This window comes from Equus asinus, chromosome 15 (genome assembly GCF_041296235.1).
Source record: "Equus asinus isolate D_3611 breed Donkey chromosome 15, EquAss-T2T_v2, whole genome shotgun sequence".
NCBI lineage: Eukaryota > Metazoa > Chordata > Mammalia > Perissodactyla > Equidae > Equus > Equus asinus.
The window spans coordinates 22,106,278-22,129,664 of NC_091804.1; the positions used below are offsets into that span (position 1 = coordinate 22,106,278).

General features: G+C 54.0%; 1 protein-coding gene across 4 annotated transcripts; it reads left to right on the plus strand.

Annotated features, from left to right (window-relative positions):
* Positions 1-1,443: 1,443 nt before the first annotated feature.
* Positions 1,444-23,300, plus strand: SLC52A3 (solute carrier family 52 member 3). 4 transcript variants are annotated; one of them, XR_011494601.1, is made up of 6 exons: positions 1,444-1,597; positions 10,241-10,856; positions 12,151-12,656; positions 14,383-14,506; positions 15,061-18,044; positions 19,211-23,288. XR_011494601.1 is itself a non-coding variant. In XM_014845012.3 (5 exons), exons 2-5 carry the CDS (start codon positions 10,290-10,292, stop codon positions 15,271-15,273), a joined length of 1,410 nt encoding a protein of 469 aa, XP_014700498.3. In that variant the 5' UTR covers positions 1,444-1,597; positions 10,241-10,289; the 3' UTR covers positions 15,274-23,300. The 4 variants fall into 4 exon arrangements, 2 of the variants coding, with proteins under 2 accessions (XP_014700498.3, XP_044604274.2); XR_011494602.1 differs by having other exon boundaries at positions 22,428-23,218; XM_014845012.3 differs by having other exon boundaries at positions 15,061-23,300.
* Positions 23,301-23,387: the final 87 nt, after the last annotated feature.

Consider the following 23,387-nt stretch of genomic DNA (forward strand, 5'->3'; position numbering starts at 1 on the left):
AAGCAGCAAAGGCGCCTTATAAGAAAGAGCAAGTGATGAAGTTGTCAAGATCTGGGGTCCCGGCTGAGAAAGCGCAGAAAGGTGACGCTTAGGCACATCTCTTCTCTTCGTTCGGTGAGTGATGCGGGAGTCTTTGAAGGTTGATAATAAACATGTTTTGAAGTTAAAAAATAACATAAGAGGCACCTGCGAGATGGCCCGCGGTGAGGCCACAATGCAGGGATGTGGGTCCCACCTAAGCAGGACTTCCTGTTGGAGGAGGGAGGGGACATGGCTGGGAGTGAGGGGTCTGGGCCAGAAGCCGCCTTCCCGCTGGCGTCCTGGGGCAGGATGAGCTCCAGGCTGCCTCCGGGGTCTCAGGGGCAAATCTGCTCCCTGAGGGTTTGGTATGAACCCTTCCCAGGCCCCTGCCAGCTGAGAGGGGTCCGGGGTCTGTCACCTCTCGGCCCAAGCATTGGCCTGCAGAGTGAGTGCTGATCACGTGAACGAATGTCTCAGAGAACTACGCAAAAAGCAGGCCAGAACTGTTCTCGTAGAAGTCACAGGCAGAGGGCCTTTACTAGGCTAGGGGTCAGGCCCCGTGTGCGACATTTTATGCCACGAGGGTGCCAGTTCGAGTCTGGGTTCCAATCCTGACCCTGCACTTACCACCTATAGCACCTTGAGCAAATCAGTTAACCGCTCTGAGCCTCAGTTTCCCCATCTGTAAAGTAGGGAATAAAAGTATCGCTGTGGGGCGACCGGCCGGTGGCATAGTGGTTAAGTCCACGCCCTCGGCTTTGGTGGCCCAGTGTTTGCAGGTTCGGATCCCAGGTGCAGACCCACAGATCACTCATCAAGCCACGCCGTGCAGCAGCCCACATACAAAAAAGAGGAAGACTGGCAACAGATGTTAGCTCAGGGCCAATCTTCCTCACACACACAAGAAAAGGTAACACCTGCCTACTGCCTGGGACTATGGGGAGATTCCATCAGACATGAACGATTACAGTTTGTCAGAGCAGTATTTGTCAGTGGGCACCAGAGACCAACTGTCCCGAGGCTCTTGGCTTCTCTGGGCCTCCATTTCCTCATCTGTGAAGTGGGGCAAAAGCAGTGTCTCCCCAAAAGCCTGGGGGAAGATGGATGCATTAATACCGCCGCTGTGCCTGGCACAGTCAGCCCGGCACCCGAGGGCTGTTAGGATTTCTGCCCTCCGAGGAGGGCGCCGTTATCACCCCCACTTTCCAAGGGTCTTGCTTAAGCGCCAGCATTTGAACCAAGAGTTCTGGCCGGATTCCTGTGTGGGAGGAGATATGGTGGCCCCGGGATGCGGCCAGAGCCAGCTGCGCCGCAGGTCTTCCTCCTGCGGGTGGATCCTCGTAAAATCCGGCTGGCAATGCGCGCTGGATAACGCGAGCGCTTTATCTTTACTGTTGAATCCTCGGGATGATCAGGATTGGACCGGGGGCGGGTTCCAGGCACACAGTAGGCTCTTGGTGACGCGGGGAGCCCCGCCCGCCGTCCCGGCCTTCCCCCTGGGGCGGGGTCGGGCTGAGGCTATCCCGGCTGCGCGGCCCCACCCCTGCAGAGCCGCCGCCAGCAGCTGGAGCAGCAGGTAAGCGGCCGGCCGGGCGGTGAGGGCTCCGCGACGGGCGCGGGGGGCCGGGCGCTGGCAGGGAGCCCGGGCGCGGGGCCGGGCCCAGCGGGGGACCTGTGGCCTTTCCCCTAGTTCCAAGGTGCTGGGTCCGGAGGCCGGAGGGGTAGGAGGGAAGAAGGGCCTCCTCCTGGCTGGCCGGCTGATCAGGTTGCAGTGGGGACGCCCTGAGCCGGCTGGGTGCACCCAGACTCCTCCTCCCCAGGCCAAAAGGCAGCCTCACTGCCCTGTGCCCCTGCATCTCCGCTCCACTGGGACATCCAAATGGCTGCTCCTGCCAGGCGGGACTGGAGCCTCACCCGCCTGGCACTGGGACTGGGGGTTGGGATGGGCAGTGAAGGGAGGGGAACCCAGCCAAGGTCAGCTCCGTGGGAGGCTTGAAGCCCTCCCAGGCCCAGGGAGGGAGGAGGAGGAGGAAGGGAACTCACAGTCCCGCTCTCTCCTTGCTTCCTCCCTGGCAGCCAAGCCCAACAAGGCTGGGCATCCTCAGAGCCTTTGAAGAAACCGAGGCCCAGAGAGGGTGAGCAGCTGGCCTGAGGACACACAGCCAGTGAGCACAGGCCTGGATGACCAGGGCTGGACAGGGTGTGGGGCAAGCACTGCCTCCTCTCTGGGCCTTGGTTTCCCCATGTCTGTGAGATGGGAGCGTTGAGTCAGGATGCGGTGTGGGGGCACTCCGAGCTGGAGCTGGAGTCAGGAGAGGTGGGTGGAGGCCGCTCGACAAACATGGATGTGAGCCTCAAGGGCAGAGGCTGAGCCCACGGGCTTCCAGCAGCCCAGGTGCTCCTCTGCCTCCTGCTGGTCCTTGCCTCAGCTCCTCCTCTTGCCCTGCCTCTGTCTCTTTGCTTCTGCATGTGGCTTTGGTTGTGTCTCTCTGTCTCCTCATCTCTCCCTCTAGGTTTTTTGGTCCTGACCCTCCGTCTCCCTGCCATCCTGCTCCTGCCTGCCTCTGTCCCCACCATGCTAACCTTACTAGGGCAGGGCCAGGTGACAGCCCCAGGTGGGGGCCTGCAGGACTCACCAAGGACTCTGGGCCAAGTTCTCCAGGAGCCTGGAACTTGGGACAAACATAGACTCAGACCCTTGTCCAGGAGCGGGGTGTGGCCGGTGCCCAGGCTGCCAGCTGGCTCTGCCCGGGACCACCCTGGCCAACTCAAGCTGCATGGCTGAAGCAGGCCAGTGCAGTGGCCCAGCCCTGGACAAACCAGACGGCCACCTGGACCCTGGAAGAGAGGCCAGGGCCCTGCTCTCATGGAGCTTCTCCTCCAAGGGGAGGGGCCAGCCCTCAGCAGACAGACCCAGATAAACGCCCGTAACCAAGCTGGTGCCCAGCAAGCCTGGGAAGGAGTAAAGCCAAGCCGAGAACAGGAGAGAGTGCGGGGTGGAGGCCGCCTGGGCTCTGAGGGTCCAGGTGCCCTCGGCCCTTCCTGCCTGGCGGGGAGGAGGTGGCCCCGCTGACGCTGACGGTGCACAGGCCCTGGACTGCTTTCCACTCCCTCCCCATTCCCTCCCAGCTCTTGACCTCTTGATGCAAGAGTCAAGAATGCAAAGGAGAGAGAGCCTTGCCTTGGGCTGTTTGGGTTTATCTCTGGTTTCACCCACCTGTCCCGGGAGCATCTCCAGTGTCTCCTTCAAAACCTTAGGTTTCTGGTCTCCCACAGTTGCTGAAGGGACCCCGGGACGCAGAGATGTCCTAGCATCTCAGGTGCTCGCAGGCCTGGATCCAACTTCTCCTCTTCCAGCCCACATGCTAGGGAGGCCAAGCATGAGTGGAAAGGGGCCCTGCTCAGCTTGGCCCCAACAGCCCCTTCATCCCCTCCTCACCCTGAGGGCCCGACTCAGGCTGGTTGAAAGGGCTGAGTCCACAGTCAGGCCAAGTCTGGGCTCTACTCTCAGCTGCCAGAGGACCAGCTGTGTGACCTCGGGCAAATTACTTTCCCTCTCTGAGCCTCAGCCTTCTCGTCTGTAAAATGGAGCTCATCCTCATGCCTACGGCAGGATTGGAGTTTGATGGATCGTGTGTGTAAAGTACTTAGCGTGGGTCCTAGAAAGATAAGCAGCCAGTAAATGGTGGTTATTGACTCAGTTGTTGATACTATTGTTATATTTTTGCCTGGATTAGTATACCAGCTTCCTAGCGGGTTAATGGGGTTAACAGGTTTCACTCCAGCTCCCACCCTGGTCCCACATTATGCTCCTTAAAACAGCCAGCACGGCTCTGTCAAAGACTAAATTAGAGCTGGCCCCGCTGCCTCCCAGCAGTGGGCGTTTGGGCTCAGATAAGACATCCAGACTCTTGCCTACAGGGCCCCACGTGACCTGCTGCAGCCACACTGGCCTCCTGGCTGTTCTTCCAACATGAAACCTGTTTCTGGGACACACCAGGGGAGGGCCCACCCCAGGGCCTTTGCACTTGCTGTTGCCCCCGGACTCTGCTTCCCCCACTCCCCCACTGTGGCTCGCTTGCACCCTTCCCTCAGGCTCTCTCTGACAACCCCATTTACAGTTGTGGCCACCCTGCCCGACTCTGCGCTCCTCCCAGCCGTGTTTTCCTCCACAGCCCTTGTCACTGGCTGACTTGCTCTATACATCTGTTTCTATTTTGCTCACTGACTGCTCTCCACACTTTCCCGGGAGCAGAGCTGGTCATCCTGCACAGACTTAAGTGCCCAATAAACGCTCAGGGCATGTTGGGGATGTTTTTTTAGATGCATACCTCTCTTTTCTACTTTTTCTCCAGTGACCTTGCTGTCGTGGTTCATTCGTTTAACTGGTGTTTACTGCACGCTCGCTGTGGCAGGAGGAAGCAGGGCAGGAAGCCGTAAACGAGCTGGTCATGCCGGGCCACGCCAGGGTTGTGACTGTTTTCCAGATAAGGGAGCCGAGACTCGCAGAGCTGAATTACAGCCTGTGGGGCTCCATCAGAAGCCCGAGAGCCCGGCTCTGGGGGGACCCAGGCTGGCAGGGAGGGCACCCATTGCACAGCAGGCTGGCACAAGCTCCTTCGCCGCCCCATCTGCCCTCCTGTCCCCACCAGGCCCTGCTCCAGCCGTCCTGGCCCCGGCTCCTTCCTCCCCCAGCGCCTGTGCAGAAGCTCTTCCCTCTGCCCATACATTTGGGTATTTTTATATTTTTAATTTGAAAAATATTTAAGCATTCGATCCAGTGGGAATTCATTTTGGGGGGAGAGTAAGAAGTAAGAAAGAGATCCAGCTTTGTTTGTTTTTCCCGAATTACTACTCAGTAACAAGTCTTGTTTCCTACCTGGTTCGGTGCAGGAAAACTACGTATTTGTAAATGTGTAACTGGCCACGTTGCTGAACTCTCTCATTAGTTTAATAGCTTTTCAGATGATAAAGGCAACCATCTTATGCGAATTGGCCTCCTTCCTTTAATGATTTACTTATTCCTCTTTATTAGGCGTATCATTATCGCCTCCTCCATTTCCTCTGCTAAGGCTGCTAAGTGAGCCAGTGCCGCACCCCTGGCTGTGCTCCCGTCTGCGCCCGAGCTTTGGGGGAATGGCCTTGGTAACGTAACCAGTCACTGCCGTTGAGGCTGCACGACGGGTTACAGTATTTACCAGTGTGAAAAGAGGCTGGGTCTCAGTCGATACTTTTAGCATCAAATTCCGTATCAAGAGCTCTTTGCTTCTCTCCCTCTCTCCCTCTCTCTGCATTTCTCTGGAAAGCCTTTGCCTCAAGTTTATCCCTCACATTTTGGTTTCTCTTTAAGATGCGTCTCAACAACTAATTTTGTTTGCTTTTGGTTTTCGATCGAATCCTAGTTGGGGCACTATCTGAGTTTCTGAGTCGGGGCGTTAATAGTAAAGGTGCTAAATATACCTGATAGTTTTTGTTACTGTAATTGGTCAGTATATAACTTTGAATATGTATCTCTGTACATTTAGCCAGTGTTTTGCTGGATATAAAATAAGAGTGGCTTAAACAAGATAGAAGTTTATTGACAACTTAAAGAACATTAAACAAAGTAGTTCAGTGGCAGGCAGAACAGGGCTGGTATGGCGGCTCTGTGCCACGTAGTCCCAAGGAAGTCTAGTCTCCGTCCAGCCCCCACACCATCCACCATAGTGCAAAATGGCTGCTGGAGTTCTCACCATCACATGCAAGTTCCAGACAGCAGGATGGAGGAAGAGCGGAAGGACACACACCCTTATCTTTAAGGAAGCTTCTCAAAGTCCCTCAAAACCTCATTGGCCTGGGCTTGATCAGATGGCCATGCACAGCTGCAAGGGAAGCTGGGAAACGTAGCCCTTTAGCTCGGTGGCCATTTGTCCGCCCAAAACTCTGGCCTCTGTAACAACTAAAGAAGAGGGGAAGAGTGGCTCCTGGAAAGCAGCTGGCAGCCTCAGCCTTGGAAAGCATACGACACTCTCCCTTTGTTTCCTTCCATATCGTTTCACTAGTCAGAGGCGGCACGCTGCCTGAGTTGACCCGGGCAGTTTTTTCCGGTGGGATTCTGCCCACTTTATACCAGGTTCTGGTCTCAGGTGGGAGCGGGCAGCTGAGAAGCTGCACCGACCTCCTGGCTTTTGAAAAAGGTTCTCTCCGTCCTCCGCTCCATCCGTCCTCCAGGGAGGGACTGCCCCTGTTTTGCAGCCATCACTTTGCTAAGGGAGAGGGGAAGCCCCGCCTTCCCGTCCAGGCCCAGCCGCCATCCCCTCCTCTCCATCACCATCTCGCCATCTCCGCTTCTGCCTTGGCTGTGACTGCGCCTGGGGCCTGCAGCCCACTGCCCTCGTCTTCACTCCTCTCTCTGGGGACAGCGCCGTGGCTGTCCTGCTTGCATCCCTCACAGCCCTGGGCACAAAGTCGGTGCTTCTTCCTTGTGGATCGATTGGGAGGAAGTGATGACAGGATTTTGGCATCAGGAATTATTTGTGTGTGGTATCCAGAAGTGCGTCAGGGTAACTACACGTTTTCAAATGCAACCAAAATGTTTGCTGAAACGGTCATCGTGACGGTTCACGTTTATTGAGCTCTTACTGCGTGTCAGGCACCAGGCTAGCATTTTGCAAGTCCGTGGTCCTTACGGTCCTGAGGTTGGTCCTGGAGCCTCCTCATTCTGCAGGAGAGGAACTGGGCGCAAATATGCTCAGCTCGGAAGGGGTGAAGCCGGGATTTGAACCCAGACATCCAGCTCCAGATGCTACCACGGGAGAGACTAGTAAGGTGCCTGGAGGGACAGAGGCCCAAGACTGGATTCCAGCCCCTACTCTACCCCCAGTAATGAGGAATCCTGGGCAAGCCACATCTCCCTCTTGGAATTGAGGGCTGGCCTTGATCAGGGGTCGTCGCAGTGCCTGTGGGCCTGGGGGACCCAGGCAGGGACCCTAAGTTAGAGGAGGCCAGAGCGCGTGTTGCTCTGCGGGCCTGGAGGTCTGGTGTGGTCTTCCACAGTATTCCCAGGAAACCAGACAGCCCAAGTCATGTATGCCACCTCCTGACCTGTGGATTTCGGTAACTGTTTAAAACACGCAGCCAACCAAATTAGCATGTCTGCTGCCTGTCTGTGGCCAGTGAGTTACCAATTTACAAATCCTAAGTGAGGTCATCTGAAAAGGCCCTTCAGCCTTCAAAATGCCAGATTCCACAGCAGCCCTCTGCCCTCCCAGAGCTTCGTCTCCCGGAAACGTGTCTACATACATCCAGATGTGCATACCAGGAAACCTGCGGTGGAGGGACCCGGGCCCAGGGCAGGGCGGCTGGAGGTGTCCCGGGGACGCAGTCCTGCAGAAAGCTGGCTGCAGACAGGAGCGAGTGGTGACCCAGGCCAGGAGCGCAGCACGGACGAAGGCGGGAGCCACAGGGCCTGCGCGGGGGCCTGGAGCCTCTCCCCGCCCGCTCCAGGGGTCCTCTCAGGCCCCAGATCCAGGCTGTCCCGGGCTGTAGTCAGGCCAGCTCGACAAGTGAGAGAAGGGAGCTTGAGGGCCTCGCCTCAGCCTGCCGGCTGGAAGGTGAGGGAGCAGCCGGAGAGCAGGTCAGACTGCTTTCTGCTCCAGCTGCTCCCAGAGAGGAAGGGCCGGGGCCCTGGGATGGGCGGGTCGGATTCCTTTGGTGGAAAAAAGAGGAAGAGAGGCCGGGACTTGAGAGACAATTCTGTGTGTGGGCGCCTGGGCCAGGGCCACTGGGGTGTCGGGAGTTCCCTGGGTGAGGTGTCCCCACAAGGGATGCTCCGGCATGTTCTAGAAGAAGAGAGGCAGGAGCGAGGCAGTACTCCCTCTACCTAGATTTTGTTCATTTGTGAATGTGTCAGTTAAAGACTGTGTGAACTGAGTGGAACTGAGGGGTCAGAGGTCACCATGGGCGGGGTGGGGGGGTCCGGGAGCCCGGTGCCCCAGGAACCTGCTCCATGTCCCCTACACAGCTTCAGGGGAGTCCCTCCACCCCACCCCACCCCACTTCCCTCTGTAAAGAGGTAATTGGCCCAGTCGACATTTCTCTCCAAAATGGTGCATGTGACCACCAGTGATTTCATGTGGCACCTCATGGGGAATTATTCTCTTCCTTTTTAAATTTTAATAGTCATGTGTTAATTTTCACATGAATTAGAAAAAAAAAAACTATGTCACCAAACCTGGCATTGCCCCATAGCGATAATAGCTAACCCTTAGTGCTTACTGTGTGCCAGGCGCAGTTAGAGACAGCATAAACTCTCTTGCATCTCGGCATCTCCTTGATACTGTTGACGAAAATAATCCATAACCAATCTATAAATGAAAATTTGGGTGAGTTTATTCTGAGCCAAAATGTGAGGACCACAGCCCGGGGCCTTCCTTCCCCAAGGAAGGAAGGGCACCAAAGAAGTGGGGTGTACAGAGTGGTTATATACCCTAAAGAGGATGTTTCATATATGATTGAAATGTCCCTTTTACAATAGTCATGAGACTGCTCTGTCGGCACAGCGATTGACGGACACAGCAAGTAGTAGGTCAGCTGTCTCGGCGGACACAGCAGGGTGGCAGATCTGTGGTCTTGAGCTGAGTGGTCACAGGTGAGCACAGCAATCAGTTCCTAGCCTGGGGAGACATGTTTATCCTTAAGGAAATGCCAGCATGGGGGAAGTTGCATCTTTATCTTATGGGCCTTTGTTCTTGTCTTTGGGACATAGCAAATGCTTAAGCAGACATACAATGCATGCTCAACGGCCACGTCAGGCCCTTTTGGAAAACCAAAGCCAGGCTGAACTAGGTTTATTCCAAAGGGCTTCCTCATATACTCCAATATATCCTATTGCTTGCCATTTCTATTTGTCAATACCATCGTTGCTCTGTGTTCACAGATGAGGAAAATGAGGCACAGAGAGGCAAAGGCACTCGCCTAAGGTCACCCAGCTAGAAGGCAGCAGAGCCTCACCCCCAGCCTCTCTCGTATTTTTGCTCAGACTGAGGGTGGGTGGAAGGCAATGTCAGCGCGGTGGCGTGACACAGGTCATTGGGAAGGTGGTCAACACATGGCAGAATGTTCCGGAGGGCTAGCAAGAGGTGGTCTCTTGGAACCTGTCCAGCTAGGCAGTTCTCTAATTTCAGGAGAAAAATGCCAGATTGGAATTTTATATCAGGGGACCATATTTTTGTAATAGGTAGTATGTTCACATGGTTCACAAACCAAAACTATATAAAAACGTCTACATAACGGGGCACAGACACCCGGCAGTTCCTGTGTGTCCTTCCAGAGCTGCTTTGTGCAAATAGAAGCAAAGAGAACACATCCTCCCCCCACCCCACCCCACCGTGTCCAGACGGCAGCACACTGCCCGCCCACCTAGATTCTGGTCGCTTACCAACAGCCTCAAGGACCTGACCCTCCCAGCCAGTGGCCTCTCCTGCATCCTAGGTCCTTTAACAGGAGCAATTCTAACAGCTAGACATCCCTTCCGGCAGCCCCTCCTCTACTGATAGCCATTTGGGTCATTTCCCAAATTTTGCTCTTACCAACATAGGCCATAAGGAATAACCACCTCACACATACATCATTTTGTCCAGGGCAGGCAACCTTTGGCTTTGGGACCATCTCATGGTGACAAATGGCACCTTGGAGTGGTGTTAATTGACATTTCTCATGCTGAATGAAGGTGATCATCTCTTCATATGTTTAAGGCTTATTTGTACTTTTTTCTCTGAACTGTTCATATCCTTTGCCCACTTCTCTATTGGGTCTTTTTGTTCTTAATTTCTAAAAACTCTTTATATATTAGGGAGATGAGCCCTTTGTCTGTGATTGACATTGCAGATATTTTCCCCCGGGTTGTCTTCTGTCTTTTGATCTTACTCTTGGTACTGTTTGCAGAAAGTGTTTTGTTTGTTTATTTGTTTGCTTTTGTGTATTTCCATATTTATGCAGTTGAATGTATCAAATTTTTCTTTTGTGGTCTCTGGACTTACGAGTCATGGTTAAGAAGGCCTTCCCCATTGGAAGGTTAGTTATAAAGGAATTTGTCCATGTTTTCTGCTAATAAAAAGCCAACTTGTCCATGGGGAGGGGAAAGATAAGAGAAAACTCTGGACCTAGAAGCACCGTCTTTTGTTAGACGGTGAACCTGACCTTGCTCACCTGATATTTTTCTCTATCAACCCCACTGCAGGCTGGTCTGGGGAGGCAGCAGCCTCCTCCAGCTCAGGGCAGACGTCGGCATGGCCCTCCTGACACACCTGCTGGTCTGCACCTTCGGGATGGGCTCCTGGGTGGCCATCAACGGGCTCTGGGTAGAGCTGCCCCTGCTGGTGATGGAGCTGCCCGAGGGCTGGTTCCTGCCCTCCTACCTGACGCTGGTCATCCAGCTGGCCAACATCGGCCCCCTCCTGGTCACCCTGCTCCATCGCTTCCGGCCCGGCTGCCTTTCCGACGTGCCTGTCATTTTCACCTTGCTGGGTGTGGGCACCGTCACCTGCCTCCTCTTCGCCTTCCTCTGGAATGTCACCTCCTTGCTGCAGGGCAAGAGCTACAGTATCATCTTCCTCGTCCTCACCTTATTCCTGGCCCTGGTGGACTGCACCTCCTCCGTCACCTTCCTGCCCTTCATGAGCCGGCTGCCCACCCGCTATGTCACCACCTTCTTTGTGGGCGAAGGACTCAGCGGGCTCCTGCCTGCCCTGCTGGCCCTTGCCCAGGGCTCGGGTCTCACCACCTGCTCCAACGTCACTGACTCATCTGGCACCACCCCGCACCCTGTGACCACCAGGGGGACCAACACCACACAGGTACCTGGCCTCCCCCAAATGCACGGCTGTGCTCCAGGCTGGGTCACAAGCAAGGTCATGCAGACTGCTAGTTTCCTAGATGTCGGTAGACCAGTGCTCCTGACCTGGCCCCATTTTAGATCTCCTGGCAGTGCTACCAAAACACGCCCGTGGGCCCCCCACGTATCCAGTTACACAAACCCGCTGGGGGTGGGGCTTCTCTGAAGTCCGGGGGGTCAGGTGTGTTTTGGGGTCTGGAGTTTCAGATTTTAGAACACGCCTGCCCCAGCCTGTGACAGTGCTGATGACTCAGCCATCCAGCACAGGGACACCGCTGCCTGAAACCCCGGGGGACGTGCACGCCCCACCGGTAGGTTAGGGCCATAAACAAACCCACGTTGGGTCAAGTGTTGCTGCCAACTGAATCATGAGAAAATTCTGACTCTCAGAGCTTTTCAGATTTCAGAATTGCAGATGAGGGATTATGAACTTGTATTTATTAAAAATTCCCCAGGTGACACTCACCACAGCCAGGGCTGGGAATTACAGACTTTAGACATTGCTTCAATACCTTGTGCTGGTAAAACATCAAACTTTTTTCCACTGGATGTTGGACCATTTACGTACATCTGGTGTCCCCTAAACCACAGCGGACAGCAGGGGTTGCCAACTAGGAGCCCCGGGCCGCCGTGGCCTGCAAGCATTTTTTTTTTAAGTACTTGAATTAGTTGATGATATTTAATTTTTCTGAAATTTCACATATATAAATCTAGATGTATGGCATCTTTTGAAAAGAGATCTGGCCACACCGGGCCATCTCACCACAGGGCGACATTGGGTGGGACTGGGAAACAGGGCCCCTTGGGGGGGAGTCTCCCCCTGGGTGGTCTCCAGCCAGCCCCTCCTCTGAACACACTGTGGCTGCCAGCCCTGGAGGGCAGTAGAGTGGGAAATGGTGTAGCTTCTGAGTCAGAAAGAACCGGGGGGACTGGCTGCGCATTCTCCCAGTGACCCGCAATAAGACGAGCTGGCCAGACACCCCCATTCCCTCTAGAACCAGGGATGATGGTCTCCCCTGCACAGGGCTGTTAGCAGGAGCAGCGATCTGATGCCTGCAAAGTGCTGGGCCTGGCGAGCAATCAGTCAGCGCGAGCAATTATCACCATAACCCTAGCAGTTATGTGTCTATTATTCATCACTTATTAATAACCCATGATATTTATTACTTATTATATATCATCTTTATTAACGTTGTTGTTACCCATGTCCCAGCATCACCCAGGGATCCGACTGACCCTTGTTTTGTCTTCCGCAGGGAGATAACAGCATTTTGATGTCCACCCTCCCCGGGACAGCACCCTCCGTGGCCCAACTGGAAACCCGCTACCTCCCCGCCCACTTCTCGCCTTTGGTCTACTTCCTCCTGCTCTCCTTCATGATGGCCTGCTGCCTCATCGCGTTCTTTTTCCTCCAGCGTCAACCCAGGCCCTGGAAATCCTCCACAGAGGACCTCCTCTCCTCCCAGGTCATCCTCCACTCCATCCGGCTGCGGGAAGAGCAGGAGCCAGGCCCCCCAGGCCTGGCCGACAGCAGCAGGGGCCAGGGGCATCTGGAGGAGAAAACGGCCCCCCTCCACCTGGCGCACCTGGCCTTCATCTACATCCTGGTGGCCTTTGTGAACGCGCTCACCAACGGCGTACTACCCTCCGTGCAGACCTACTCCTGCCTGTCCTACGGGCCCGTTGCCTACCACCTGTCGGCCACTCTCAGCTCCATGGCCAACCCCCTCGCCTGCTTCCTCTCCATGTTCCTGCCTAACAGGTCCACCCCCGTCGAGCCCTGGGAAACCCTGGCTGGGGGCACACTTCCTTTCAGAACCCAGAATTCCACACCCCGCTGATCAGGCTCTACGTGTAGTGGTTGAGAATATGGTTTCTGAGGCTTGACTCCCTGGCTTCAAATCCTGGCTCTGCCACTTACCAGCTGTGTGATATCGCACCAGCCACTCCACCTCTCTGTGCCTCCGGGATACCCATCTGAAAAATGGGATAAAAATAGTTCTACTTCCTACGGTTTCTGGGAGCCTGAGATGAGCTACTATTGTAAAGATTTTAGAGTGATGCCGCGTGCAAGGCAGGTCCAATGGAAGTGCTGACCAGCGCTGCCCTTGGCCATGAGGAGGAGCCAGCACACAGGAACTGGGGCTCCCGTTTACAAATGGAAACTTGAGTCTCAGAGAAAGGGCTTCCCCCCGTCTAATTCCCAGGATTTCAGGCCTTCCCTCCAGCCACCAGCCCACGCTGGCTCCCCTAAGCTGCAGTTCTAGAGGAATGGCTGGGCAAACGGATGAAATGCAGACTGAGCCAGCCTAGGTTGGGACCTGGGATTTCAAACTTTAATAAACAAGCCAAGTGGTTCTGATCCAGGGGCCTTGGGCCCCGGTAGGAGAAACACCTACCTTGGAGTCATGAAACTTTAGGTCCCACGGCCTCCCCTCCACCCCTCTGCCCTGCCTGTCCTCACCAGCCTCTCACACCTGCTCACACCCACCTCCCCCGGCCCAGGAAGAAGGGAGAATGAGGAGAGTTAGACAGAAAATGTCAGTTTGCCAGAAAGCTGAATTTTCTCCCTTGGGGCTTAAACACTGTGGAAGAAGGATGGAGATTTCTGGGGAAGCAGGACCAGAGGCTCCAGACCTGTAGAATCCAAGATGCCCAGAATGTCAGGAATACAGCCCCTGCGAGTCACAGAATCCAAGAATCTCGGAGCAAAAAGAGTCCTTAGAGGCCAGGGCAGACCCTCCGCTCTCACCCGGGGGCGCAGACCAGTCTGGGTGTCCTAGAGTTTTGACAGAGAGACCCCAGGGACAAAGACCTCACATGAAGGATGGTGTCCTCCATTGTCAGACCCAGGGCCAAATGGAAGGCTGCCGGTAGAGTGCATCTGAGCCAGCCACAAGGGCCCCTCAATCATGCAGACCTCGCGTTGTAGACAGGGTGGCCGAGGCCAGCGGGCGAAGGGTCAGCCAAGGTCGCACAGCACAGCCTGCAGTGCCAGTCCCAGACCAAAGCCACTTGCTCGTCAGCCAGCTTCCGGGCTGAGGTTGGGAGTGTTATAGGAGGAAGTGGCAACAGATGAGATCCCAGGTGGCACCCACAGCCAGGGCCAGGCCCTGCTCACTCTGCTCCCACAGGTTCCTGGAGCCCCACAAGACTCATTTCGCAGGGGAGGAAACTGAGGCTCAGGGGCCAGTCTCGCAGCTTAAACGGTGGAGCTGGGATTTGAACCAGGTCCATGTAGCACCAGAATCCATTCTCTTCCTCCTGCTGAGATGCTGGGCTCTGCCATTCATGCTCAGGGTGACTTAGGCCAGCTTTGCCCCTCGGGAGCCTCACTGACCCACTTGGGCCAGGTGGCCTGGAAGATTCCACATGGGTCCAACCTCTAACCCTGGAGATGCTGACCATTCCATGGCCTCCGGGAGGTGGGTAGGGGGCAGAAGTCAAGCTTCCCACCTCCTCCACTGATCTCCCGCACTCTGCCCTAGGTCTCTGCTATTCCTGGGGGTCCTCTCAGTGCTCGGGACTGGATTTGGGGCCTACAACATGGCCATGGCCGTGATGAGCCCCTGCCCCCTCTTGTGGGACCACTGGGGTGGAGAAGTCCTCATCGTAAGTATCTGGCCTGTGCAGCCGCTCCCCATCCCGCCCCCCACCCAGCCAAGGCCTGGGGAGACCTCGGGTGCAGCACATTCTGTTGACCAAATCGTTGTGGTTGCTTGCTCAGGAAGCCCTAGGGAGGGGTAGGTTGGGGACGGGGGGAGGGTACCTCTCATTTGAAAGGGGAGGCTTAGGACGCTGAGGTAGCTGGTCCAAGGTGACAGTCCAGCCTCTCCCCTGAAGGCCACACTCTTCCCACCATGTGTACATCACCAGTGGCCTTCTCTCAGATGCCCCTGCCTTGCTCATGGGGGACAGAGAAGCCACTGGGTTTTCCTTTGCCCGTGTGGGGGTCAACTCATGGGGCCCCTTTAGCCCTGCAGGGTCACTCCCCAAAGGCTCTCCTTGAACTTAGAGGTTATTCCAGGGGGTTCCCTTAACCCTGTTAGGTCACCCCGCGAGCGCCCTTCGCCCCAGGCGCTCCCCGCCCCGACCCCCAACGCCGCCCCCCCCCCCCCACCACGAAGCCGCCTTCACTCTGCATCCCGCCCGCCCCATCCCCGCAGGTGGCCTCGTGGGTGCTGTTCGCCGGCTGCTTGAGCTACGTGAAGGTGATGCTGGGCACGATCCTGCGCGACCGCAGCCGCAGCGCTCTCCTGTGGTGCGGGGCGGCGGTGCAGCTGGGCTCGCTGCTCGGCGCGCTGCTCATGTTTCCGCTGGTCAACGTGCTGCGGCTCTTCTCGTCGGGGGACTCCTGCAGCCTGGAGTGCTCCACCTAGGCCAGCGGCAGGGCCGTGGTGCCTCCCAGGGCCCCGCCCCGCCCCGAGTCCGAACCCCGGAGACTGGGATCCAGAGAGGCAAGGCGCGTGCTCAAGGTCACAGGGCAAGCGGTGGGGATCAGGCAGGCAGAGCCTGAGTACTAGAATCATCCACACAGACTCCCCGTAGGAACGGCTCGGGATGCCACAGGCCTCCCACGGGACCCTGAAATGCAAAGCACAGCCCTGCCCCAACTCTGTGGCACAGCGCCTGGGGTTCCACCATTTCAGAACTTTCCTCCACTCTTGAGAGAACCCTGACTTGCAGGAGACAGCTGGAGGCAGGCTCAAGGGTGTTAGAAGGCGACGGCTGGGAGGGTGAACTGGCCCTTACAAGCTGTGTGACCTTGGAGAAGTCACTTGATTTCTCTGTGCCTCTGTTTCCTCATTCATGAAACAGGTTTTAATAAATAGCACCTACCTCATAGGTTTAGCACAGGGCAAAAGGGAGAAGCGCCCAGCATGTAGCCAGCCCTCCTGGGCCTTTTCCTGATGGCCCCTCCCCACCAACAGTTATAACAAAAGTGCTGATCAGCACAGCCCAGAAGTGGCGGAGGGGTTGAGCGATGACCTTCGCCCCATGTCCCTTTTCCACTGTCCTCACGGGGGAGCTTCTAGAGGACAGATGGCTAATGGTGGAACCTGGGCATCTTGGCCTCCCGATTCCCAGTTCGGAGGGACACTGTACCCAGACACCCCTTCCCGCCGCTTCTCCTGGCTCTTGAAGACCTGCTCCTTGCAGAGTAAGTGACCTCCTGGGAAGCAGAGAGAGATGACTGGGGGAGGGGCCACACCAAGCCTCTGAAAGTGGGTCCCCTCCCCCCTCGCCAAGGCTGAGAACCGGATTCTGCGGACCCTCCCTTCAACTGGAGGGAGGAGGACGAGCTACATGCTGGTTACTTTGTTTTCACTTTTTTTAAATAAACATTCCTTGCTTGTGCACTAAGATCCACCTTTTGAGAAAAAGTCCAACATGAGCCCCCAAAAATGTATCAATATAATCAGTTTTCTAAGGTCCAAGCTGAGCTCTGAAGTGACCAGAATCAAGTGCTTAGAGGTCTGGTGCCAGTACTTCTTTTCTTTAGGGGTTTGTTTTATTTACTTGCCACCACCCCTTCTTTTAAATTTATTTTGAACAGATAATCTAGTCACATGTTTCAAAAATCCGAAAATATAAGGTGGCGTTCAGCAAAAAAATTCCATCGCTCTCCTCGCCCCCATCTGCCCAGTTCCTCTCCACACACACACACACACACACACTTTTATTAGTTGCTTGTTTACTCTTCCAGAGCTTATGCAAATATAAGCAAATACAAACATGGCGTCCCTTTACAGAAGAAGTAAACTACTGTGTGCCATGCACTTCCACCCAGCAAGGAATGTGGCGGGAGTGTCCTCGTTCTTTGTCAGGACTGCACAGTATCCCACATGTGCAGGTGCCAACTTGGTTTAACATCTGAAGACATTTGAAGGTGTCGGAGACAAAATTTAAAACAAAATCTCCCACCAGCCCAGAAAACCTCTCCACAAAAGTAGAAGAGAAAGAAAACAGTTTTATTGAATAAGCGTTCGGCCAGATGGTGGTGCACGCCGTGGACAACCTGCTAGAGATTGAAAGCACGGTCCGGCAGATACAACCTGTTACATCTGTGTTCTCAAACAACAGCTAGTCCTCAAGTGAGAGCACTGGGCTGCCCCGTCTGTCACGCAGTTCATCCTGAATTCCCCTGGTAACTGGGGTGACTATTTGTGTCAGCTAATTGTCCTTATCTACAGGAAGAAAAAAGAAAACCTCCTATCTTTATGAGAGGAGGTTGTTTTGCAACTTGAAGCCAAACACTGACGTTCGCTCCGACCCTCCCACTGAGGCTGCACAGAGGGGCACAAGCTGGCTTCCTTGATGTTGACGTTCCATAGGGACACTCCCAGGTCCCTGAGGAAAACAGTCCTGGGTGGTAAAAATGGGCACAAGGTTCATTCAGCTTTTCTAAAGACTCAGCACATATCTGAAAGCAGCAGAGAAAGAAGTGACAAGTTTTCTAAAGCAAATGCTCTAAGAAAAGGGAGAGGGGATGTCTCGCTCCCCTTTTCGCACCAGGGAGAATTCGTTTTTTTGCCTGCATTTGCCCTTACAAGGGCATTTCATTGTTTCCAATCATTCCCTCCCAGAAAGGATGTTGGAGTGGATAATGAGCAAGAAGGTGACCTCTGTGCTCACGTGGGGAGATGCTCCCAGATTAATTGCACACACACACGCACACAAATGGAAAGTAGACGCAGAAGAGTGTGCGGAGCGTGGTGCTGTCCATGCTGATATATTCTGAGAAGGACAAGGTGAGAGGGTGAGTGACTTGGTATCTGGAAAAGGCACCTCCGTTCGACGACCTTCTCTTTGATTTTGCTTCCACCCACTGTTCTCAGAAGTCTTTGTGACATGGCAGCCTTTGGGTTAGCGTGCATGAGTCAGCTCCACTCAGTCCCCTCTGCACCATGGGGACAGTAAGAGCACCTCTCTCCCAGGCGGATGTGAGGATCCACTGAGCTAATAAGTGCGACGTGCTTAGTGCTGCCCCTGCAAACAGGGCGTGCTCAGTACACGTCATTAAACAGCTGCCACTTCAGGAGAATGTCCACACAGCCCCAGGACGCCCGGTGCCATCCCTGCCCTCCTCGACCTCAGATCCAGTTGTGAGGCTGACCCGAGTCATGTGATGTCTCTACAGCCCAACCAAGTAAGTTCCCTGAAGACGGAGATCAGGACTTGGGACTCAGTCTGGGGTTGGCAGCCGGTGGGCGTCCCCGAGGATGCCCCAAGTTGGTATCTCAAGGCGGTAGGAGGGAAGGAGGCAGAACAAGCAGAAAGGTGCCTGGTAGGCAGCAGAAACCACGTTTGCAAAGACCATGGGGTGGGAGGCCCAGGCCGCATTCAAGGCCCTGAAGGGAGGCTGGTGGGGAGCCCAGAGGCAGCACGCAGGGCAGGGGCCTTAGAGGCAGCGTTCTGAAGGGGTGAAGGGTTGTGTTGGCCTGTGTGAGTGTGGGGGGTGGGATGACATCGCAGGGGACCACAACAGATGCCAGGAGGCTGGAAGCTACTGCGGCCGCCCTGGGCAGAGAGGACCCTGCCCTGGGAGAGCAGCACAAAGGGCCAGCACGTCACACAGACTGAAATATGCAACTTGTCCTTCTTTGTGGTCTCCTAAGAATTTTTTCTGGAGGTCGGTGACTGATGGAGCAAAGAGACCCTAGGAAAAGGACAGAACAGCCCTTCCTGCACCCCAGGCCAGTGGACGGGAGCTGACGGGATCTGAGCCTGGGGAAGGGTGGGGTCCCAGCCTCTGCCCAAGAAACGAGAGCCAGAGGGGCTGCTCTGCTTTAAAGCTGGCCACCCACATTCCCGAGGTGGGGTCCCCAGGAGACATTCCCTCTCGCCATTCAGCTGGGGTGTGTACTCTGAGGCCCGGGGAGGGGTCCCACAGACGGGGGGTGCTCCCTGGGGAGCTTGGTGAAGTCAGACCTGTCTTAGATCTAGGCGAGTCCAGCCCTTGCCCAGCTTCGGCCCTGACCTGCCCTTCCCTGCCTTGGGGACGTCCTGGATGGCTCCCAGGGAAACCCCAGAGGGCAGGGTGGGCAGTGGGCGTGGTTTGATTTCTGTCTTCTAATGCCTTAGACATGTGGCACGTGGGCCTCTGTGTGTGTCCTGGACCCCGCTAACGGGGCAGCGTGCGAGCAGTGGTCCTCGCTCTTCAAGTCTCCAAGCTCCGTGAGGGACGGCCCGAGTCTGGACTGTTCCCCCTGGACCCCCCAGGCCTCAGCACTGTTAGTTAGTGGCGGGCAGAATGGCCCCTCCAAAGATGTGCATGCCCTAATTCCTAAAACCCGTGAATACGTTACATTACAGGCAAAAGGGACTTTGCTGGTGGAATTAAGGTTACAGACCTTAAAATAAGGAAGTTATTCTGCATTACCCGATTGGGCCCAATCTAATCACATGAGCCCTCAGAAGCAGAGAATCAGAAGAGATTCAGCAAAAGAGAAAAGAAGAAAGATGCAACTCAATGGCCAGAAAACAATCTGATTAAAAAAGGGGGAAGACCTGAATAAATGTTTTTCCAAAGAAGATATACAAATGGCCAATTGGCACATGAAAAGGTGCTCAGCATCACTAATCATCAGGGAAATGCGAATGAAAACCACAGTGAGATATCGCCTCACCCCTGTTAGAATGGCTGTCATCAAAAAGACGAGATACCAAATGTTGGCGAGGATGTGGAGAAAAGGGAACCCTGTGCGCTATTGGTGGGAATGTAAATTGGTGCAGCCGCAGTAGCAGACGGGATGGAGACGCCTTGGAAAAGTAAAAATAGAACTACCATATGATCCAGCCGTCCAGCTTCTAGGTATATAGCTGAAGGAAATGAAATAACTATCCCAAAGAGGGGTCTGCACCCCCAGGTTCACGGCAGCTTTATTCACAACAGCCAAGACATGGAAGCAACCTAAGTGTCTGTCAATGGATGAATGGATAAGAGTGGCTGTATTTATATATATCAGCCATAAAAAAGAAGAAAATCTTGCCAATTGCAGCAACATGGATGGACCTTGAGAGCACTACGCTGAGTGAGATAAGTCAGACAGAGAAAAACAAATGCCCTATGAGGTCACTTATATGTGGAATCTGAAAACATTGAACTCATAGAAACAGAATAGAATATGGTTGCCGGGGCTAAAGGGTGGGGGAAATGACGAGATGTTGGTCAAAGGGTATAAACTTCCAGCTGTAGGACGAATAGGTTCTGGAGAGCTAATGTACAGCATGGCGACTATAGTTAACAATATTGTATACTTGAAAGTTGCTAAGAGAGAAGATCTTAAGTGCTCTCACCACACACACTCACACAAAAGGTAACTGTGTGAAGTGATGGATGTGTTAACTCACTGTAGTGATCATTTTGCAGCATATACGTGTATCAAATCATCAGGTTGTACGCCTTAAACTTACACAGTGTCACATGTCAATTATACCTCAATAAAGCTGGGGAAGGAAGGAAGGATGGAAGGAAGGAGGGATGGAAGGCAGGAAGGGAGGGAGGGAGGGAAGAAGGAAGATGCAGCAGAAGGAGAAGTCAGGGAGATTCCGAGGCTGAGAAGGAGTTGACCTGCATTGCTGGCTCTGAGATGCAGGAGGAGCCCACATGCAAAGACCAGGAGGGGCCCCTCGGAGCCCAGGGCAGCCCCTGCTGACAGCCAGCAAGGAGCAGGAATCTCAGTCCCGCACCCGCAAGGAACTTGATCTCGCCAATGACCTGGATGAGCGTGGAAGTTGATTCTTCCCTAAAGTCTCCAATGAGGACACAGCCCTGTGGACACCTTGATATTAGCCCCGTGACACCTGTGTCCACCTCCTGGCCTACAGGATTGTGAGATAATAAATTGGCATTGTTTTAAGCTGCCATTCGAGGTAATTTGTCACAGCAGCCATAGAAAACTGACACAATGGTGCTCCCTCCCCAGTTCTACAGCCGCTAAAGCTTGTAAAGTGTATCCACCTGCATTATAACGGCCACAAGCAACCCCTGCAGTCCAGTATCACACTGCAGGTGTGGAAATAGGAGGCTAGATGGGGGAATGATCTGGGCAGAGCCCCCAGAAAGTGGGCCACAAAGTCGGGGCACAGATCCTTGCTCTGAATCCAGGGTTCTTTGTAATGAGCTGTTGGCATAAGTATTGAGGTCCCACACTTCAGATTTATTCTGGAGGAAGGTGGCTCCAGGACCTTGGAAACGTAAATCAGGCTGGGACTGCTTAGAGGAGACCCGCAAAGTCGTCTGAAAGAGACTCGGTGGGTATGACACCAATACGCTTCCTCCAGGTTGGTCAGCACTGGAATGCTGGAAAAAGGGGCATCTGCCCTGTCCTTCCCCACTGATGTCTACCACGGTGACCACGAACTTTCTGGCTCCAAAGAGCCCTCCCACTGCTACCCTTCCTGGCTGGCCAGATGCTGGGGCCACGGGGTCACTCCTGCGGCCGTCTGCTGAGGGCCTCCCCAGGCCTGGGCTCTTCCTGGGCCTTTACTTATTTAATCCTCTCAGAAGCCCTATGAAACACTTCTATTAATATCGGTCCTATTTTGCAAATGAAAAAAATGAGGCACAGAGAAGTTAAGTATCTTCACTGAGGTCACACAGCCAGTGAGTGGCAGAACCAGGACTGGGACCCAGGCCGCTGAGGCTCCCTGTTACATGATCTTTCTGTGTCAGAGATGTGAGACTCAAAGCCTGTGAACCAGTCACGAAAACCTTGGCTTCAGATGGGGAAACTGAGCCACAGAGACATACAGCCCTTCCTCTGGTTCATTGTCTTCTGCAGACCACACCCACGGCCTCTGCTCCCTCACCCCCCAACACACACACACACAGACACACGCATGCTCGAACTCCTCTGGACGTGAAAAGGAGGATGAGACATTCATGCCTTTGCAGCAGGATGATTGACACGTGCACAACTCATCGCATCACTTAAGAATGACTGGCGAGGGGCTGAAACTCACCAAGGAAGCTGTCACACACTCGCCTTGCGGTTCTGGTTTTGCAGTCGGTGGCCCTTCCCGGGTCTCTTCAGGGCACCTCTAGAGGTGGAGGCTGGGGGAGCGCATGGCAAGGCTGGTGTGGCCAGGACTCTGCCTTTCCTGCGGAACTTGCTGGCTGCGCAGCTGGCTCCCGGGTGTGACTTCAGAAAAACACGCTGCTCTGTCACAGCTGGGCCCGGAGCAGTGTCCTCTCTCAGGGTTCAACGGTTAGAATGTAAGAGCCAGAACTTTCTCTCTTGATGGGAAAGATGTCATTATCGAGAGAGTGAAGACAGGCAACTGTCAGCACTGCTAGTTATGCAGTGTCCATTCTCCTGTTTCTCTCATGGTTCTAGAACCCCTGACTTTTGGCTGGGCACGTGGTAGCCCAGACTAAGGCCACATTTTCTCAGGCTTCCTTGTGGCCAGGAATGGCGAGTGACAATATTCAGACAAACGTTACCAATAATAATGTGTACAACTTCTAGGTTATATACTTAAAAAGCAGGGGCAAGATCTTCACTTCCCATTTCCCCCCTTCTGCTAGCAGAAATGCAGATGTGATGGCTGGATCTGGAGCAGCTGCCTTAGACCATGAGGAGGAAGCTGCAGGTTGAGAATAAGAATACAGGAAGAATATAGAAGGAGCTGAAACCATGATGATTGTGGAGCCGAGTTCCGCCTAGGACCCAGATTTAACATGACAGAGAAATAAACTTCTACATTGTTTGCACTTCTGTAAAGTGGGGGACATTTTGTTACGGCAGCAGAATTCTCATATTCGTATATGTATATCTCTCTGTATGTGTGCAGGCAGATCTTGGAGATACTGCAGGTTTGGCTCCAGACCCCCTCAACAGAATGAATATCGAAATAAAGCAAGTCACACAAAAGTTTTGGTTTCCCAGTGCATGTAAAAATTGTGTTTAACTCTGCTGTAGTCTATTGAGTGTGCAACAGCATTGTGTCTTAAAAAACAGTGCACATACCTTAATTAAAAAATACTTTATTGCTAAAAAAAATGCTAACCATCATCTAAGCCTTCAGCAAGTCATCTTTTTGCCGGCGGAGGGTCTTGTGAAAAACGCAGTGTCTCTGAAGCGCAATAAAGCCAAGTGCAATAAAATGAGGTGTGTCTGTACGTTTATGCACACACGTCACACACTCACAATCACACAGCAAGAGGACTGGAAAGATATATACCAAAATGTTAGCCTAGTTAATTCTGGAGTGACGAATTTCCGGCGGTTTTTTTCTCTTCTTGACACTTTGCTGTACTCTAAATTTTTTCCGTGAACATGTGTTATTTCAAAACTCAACAAAAATAAAGTCTAAAGAAAGGAAGGGTCCTCTAAATAGATCCTATTGTTTAAATCACCGTTGTTTGCTTCATATGAGCCTCTGTAGGGCACACACCCACACTCACTCACGTACCCGCAGACTTAGGTTTTATGGAATCTTTGGCTTTGTTTCCTGTGGGTGAGGGAACTTCTTTTCAGATGTTCTT